This window comes from Culex quinquefasciatus, chromosome 2, assembly GCF_015732765.1.
Source record: "Culex quinquefasciatus strain JHB chromosome 2, VPISU_Cqui_1.0_pri_paternal, whole genome shotgun sequence".
NCBI classification, from domain to species: domain Eukaryota; kingdom Metazoa; phylum Arthropoda; class Insecta; order Diptera; family Culicidae; genus Culex; species Culex quinquefasciatus.
In genome coordinates, this window is record NC_051862.1 from 107,520,027 (window position 1) to 107,524,629 (window position 4,603).

At 53.4% G+C, this 4,603-nt stretch overlaps 1 protein-coding gene across 1 annotated transcript; it reads right to left on the reverse strand.

The window, feature by feature from the left end:
- Positions 1 to 3,744: 3,744 nt before the first annotated feature.
- On the reverse strand, positions 3,745 to 4,367 carry LOC119766195. Its single transcript, XM_038250625.1, has 2 exons — positions 3,862 to 4,367; positions 3,745 to 3,766 (listed from the first exon to the last, which is right to left on the reverse strand). Exons 1-2 carry the CDS (start codon positions 4,365 to 4,367, stop codon positions 3,745 to 3,747), a joined length of 528 nt encoding a protein of 175 aa, XP_038106553.1.
- Between the last annotated feature and the right edge of the window lie 236 nt (positions 4,368 to 4,603).

The window sequence follows — 4,603 nt, forward strand, 5'->3', positions numbered from 1 at the left end:
CCGTTCCCACTTCGTCTCGCCTTTCTGTTTGATCCGGGTTGACGTGAGCCGTCCCGTTGTTCTGTCCGTCCGCTGCACCCGAGTTATCTTCTCCGCTAGTGTTGATCTCTGAACGTTTCTTCGCCTTACCCAACGTGTCATCAATGTCCTCGATGCAGAATTGAACGACCATTGAGCAAACTGCGTGATCCTCTGCCAGTCTCTCCGTTGTCAGCAAGATTGCTAAGCGATCGCGATAGTGAAGAAGACGCGCCCTAGCCTGGACCAGATAGGTTACGTTTTTCGATTCGATAGCCTTTTCTATCCACGTCACGAGTTCGGTGAGGTTTTTGTGACATTGCCTCAGATCGTCTTCTGGGGACAAAAAGTGTGTCGCAGTTTCAGGGACGATTCCTCGAGCCTCATCTTGTTGGATTATGGCCCTCAAACGCGCTACTCTAACGCGGCGAGGTAGCGTGCACAAATGTAGTACATGTCTTATTCCCAGTTCATATTGTATTTCCTCATCGGTAAGGTACGACGGATCCATCTTAAATTTTAAATGATGAGCCAAAATTGAAGTAATGTTGCGCCAAAATGCCAAAAAGAAAAACGATTTGCGTGCCACAATTTATGCAAATCTCCAAATTCCGAACCAAAATGCCAAAAGGTTCGTTTAGTTGGGCGCCAGTGTTGATAATTGGGGTGCACCGGGTAGCGAAATAGCCCAGTGTCCCGACTAGCCAACCACAAATAACAAATACAGCGAATTCTGAATGTAGTGCCAAATTTATTCGCGCGATTACATGCTTCGATTCATCGTTCTAGATCTGCCTCTTGGTCTCTGAAGCCTAAAACCTACGCCAACCTCTTTCTATTCATCTTCTTATTACTAGTGCACTACTCACACACGCGATGGGCCCATCACTTCTTCTTTGCACAGTCCTCGCTCAGCTCGACGCGCTGCCTGCTCATCGTGCGCGCGTGACGTAACACGCCTTACGACAACCCTGGCGGGTGGGCTGTTGACCGACGAGCCGTTGCGATGCGCGTGCCTCCTCTCCAATGCGCCGGCGTCTGATCTCCGACGCTTTCCCGCCGCGTCCCCACGCGTGCCTCGCGAACCGAAAGCTCCTCTCCGGACTGCCGGCCTTCCGCACGTCCAACCCAGAGCGCCGAAACTCCAATGACTCAAGTGTCCCAAAAACGCCCTGCAGAAAGACACACATCAGCACGTTACCTCTTGTTGTGGTTTGTTTTTGCTCCAACTTACCCCGATCTGATTTGGGGGCGTTGTTTTGTTTTCTTTCGCGCTCGGCCTGCTCGGCCGCCTCGAAGTCGCTCGTCTGGGAAATGGACATGTGTGAGATTCGTCACCATGCGATCTTCTTTGGTTTCTTACCGGCAGAATCAGGACTTGTTTGCGTCCTCGGTTTGTGCTCGTCTTGCCGGTGCTTTCTTGAGACTGGCTCGCTGTTGAAGAATGTGGCGTTAGAGCAGTATTACGGCGTGCTGTGAGTTCACTTACTCGACGACAGGCTGATCAGGCTGACCGCCCTCCGTGCCTGATTGATCGTACGTCCCGTTCTGTGCGTCCTCAAGCTGTCGGGCCCACTTGTCGTCCTCCCGTTCGTGCCTTGGGGCGCCGAGCCGTTCCTAAATGCGAAATCTCGTTAGTACGGTGTTCGAGTTCAACTTATGGTCTCTTACTCGATTGGCGATCAGTTGCGGTGGATGCGTTCGCTCGTGGTTCGTCCTACTTTGCCGATTTCGTCGCTAGTTGGTGTTTTCCGCGAACTCGTGCTGGATGATCGGCTTGATACCCGCCTTTGGTCTCTTCCTGCCGTGTCCGATCAAGCCGCTCTAGGGAAAGACGAACGTGTTATTACTGCTCGCTTGTCGGTAAGCCCGGATTGTTTACCGCTGACAACACCCTACACCTCCGGTCCTAGTGCCAGCAGTCGGCTCCGGTGCTTGCGGATTTGTTCTGCGGCGGCGTCGACTTGATTTCGGGCCAAGCTGTTTCGCAACCGTTCCGGGATGTGTGCGCGGTCGGTGGTTCTCGATCTCAGTGGACGCCGCCCTCATGCACACGCGTCGCTCGCCGAACTTTGTTGTGCTCACAGCACGGACGTGCACCTTTGCTTGGGACTCGCAGGCAACTAACTCTCGCTGTCGATCGCCCTGCGATCGAGCCGCGTCTTCTCCCCTCTTTCTTCTTATTTCTTTCCGGAAATAGCATCGAAGTAGGCGGTGATGATCGAGCGCAAGATATTTTGCTGCTGGCATCGAGCTTTCAAGCGGGACTGTGGATCTCCTTTTTCGCTAGCGCTGTGCTTCTTTTGCACGCTTATTCTTATTCTACCCATTTGGAACACAAAATTTCAAAATAAAGCTACTTATATCAGAATTCGCAACGCTCATGTAACATCGTGCATAATCTGCCATAGCTGCTCGCGGTCGACTGTATCATAGGCCGCCTTGAAATCGATGAAGATGTGATGTGTGGGCACGTTGTACTCACGACATTTCTCGAGGATCTGTCGGAGACAAAATATTTGGTCCGTGGTGGCGCGCGCGCCAGTGAAGCCCGCTTGGTAGGGCCCCACGAACCTCCTTGCATGGGGTGACAGCTGACGGCAGAGGATCTGGGAGAGGATTTTGTAGGCCGCGTTGATAAGCGTAATGCCGCGGTAGTTGCCGCAGTCCAGCTTATCGCCCTTTTTGTAGATAGGGCACACGACACCATCCATCCATTCCTCCGGTAGCTTCTCCTCCTCCCAGATCTTGGAGATCACGCAGTGAAGCGCCCTCGCCAGTTTCTCTCCTCCATATTTGAAGAGCTCACCGGGTAACCGATCCTTGCCGGCAGCTCTGTTGTTCTTCAGCTTCCTGATCTCCCTCTTCACCGTCTCCAGATCAGGCACTGGGAACTGTTCATCAGCTGCGGGCGCTCCAAGGTTGACTCCTACGCCGTCTCCGTCCGCTTCATCGCCGTTGAGGTGCTCGTTGAAGTACTGCTTCCACCTGTCCAACACCTCGCTCTTGCTTACGATCAGGTTCCCCTCGTTGTCCCTGCACACGTCGGCTCGCGGCACGAAGCCTTTGCGGGACCGGTTCACCTTCTCGTAAAACTTCCGCGTTTCGTTAGCTCGGAATAGCTGCTCCATTTCCGCGCAATCTCGGTCTTCTTGCTGGCGCTTCTTAAGCTTGAAGACCGCGACCTGCCGATTCCGAGCCTGCCTGTATCGTTCCACGATCCCTCTCGTCGCCTTGTGCAGCTTCCTGTCGTAGGCTGCCTTCTTCTCGGCGGTAATCCGCTGGCACTCGTCGTCGTACCAATCGTTTCGACTGACTCGGATCGCACTACCCAGTGTGGCTTCCGCTGCACTGCCGATGGCTGAGCGTATGCGACTCCAACCATCTTCGAGCGAGGCTGCGCCAAGTTCCTCCTCACCTGGCAGATTCGCTTCAAGCTGCTGCGCGTAACTGTGGGCCACATCTCCGTTCTGCAGACACGCGGTGTTGAACGGAGGGGCCCGCCGGCTTCGGCGTTGGTTGAACACCGTCGACAGCTTTGAGCGCATGTCAACTCCAACTAGGTAGTGGTCCGAGTCAATATTCGCACCGCGAATGGTGCGCACGTTTGTTACGTCCGAGAAGAATCGGCCGTCGATCAGAACGTGGTCGATTTGCGTTTTCGTCCGTTGATCAGGTGATGTCCAGGTGGCTTTATGGATGTCCTTGCGTGGAAAGTAAGTGCTTCTAACCACCATTCCACGAGAGGCTGCGAAGTCGATGCAGCGTTGGCCGTTGTCGTTCGTGACCATGTGTAGGCTTTCCGGGCCTATAGTTGGTCGAAACATTTCCTCTCTGCCGAACCGAGCGTTCATGTCCCCAATGACGATTTTCACATCTTGACGCGGACAGCTGTCGTACTCCTCCTCCAGCTTCGCGTAAAATGTTTCCTTTTCGTCATCGAGTCTTTCTTCGTGGGGGCAGTGCACGTTGATAATGCTATAGTTAAAGAACCGGCCTCTTATTCTTAACTTGCACATCCGCTCGCTGATCGCCGTGAAGCCGAACACGCGATCCTGCATCTTGCCCCTCACGATAAAGCCGGTACCCAGCTTCTTGTCCGTGCCGCCGCTCAGAAAGAATCTGGAATTGGTCTGCTGACCTGGCCAGTCCAGCACCTGCTTCTCCTCCAAGGACACCTCCTGCAGTGCCACAACATCGAAGTTGCGAGGTTGCAACTCATTCGTCAAAGCGAGTTCGAAACCCAGAAAGTTTAGGGACCTGCAGTTCCAAGAACCGAGTCGCCAATCGGTGATCTGCTTTTCAATGGGCTTCTGCCGTTTGTTCCGGATATCCAATCTTCTTGCCATTCGCGATCCTCGTTTTCGGTAGGCAGCCTTATCAGGCTGCGCTACCTAGTCTCGGGGTGGAGAACCACCTAAGGGCTACCGAGACCTAGCCCCGGTTTTCTCACGACACCGTAACGGGGCTTTTATCTCGAAGCCTAACGGTCTTCATACCCGGAAGAGGACGTCTTCTGTGTGTGTAAATGCGTTTCACTACTCGCACAATGTTTCACAATATTAAAATTTAATTAATTATTTTT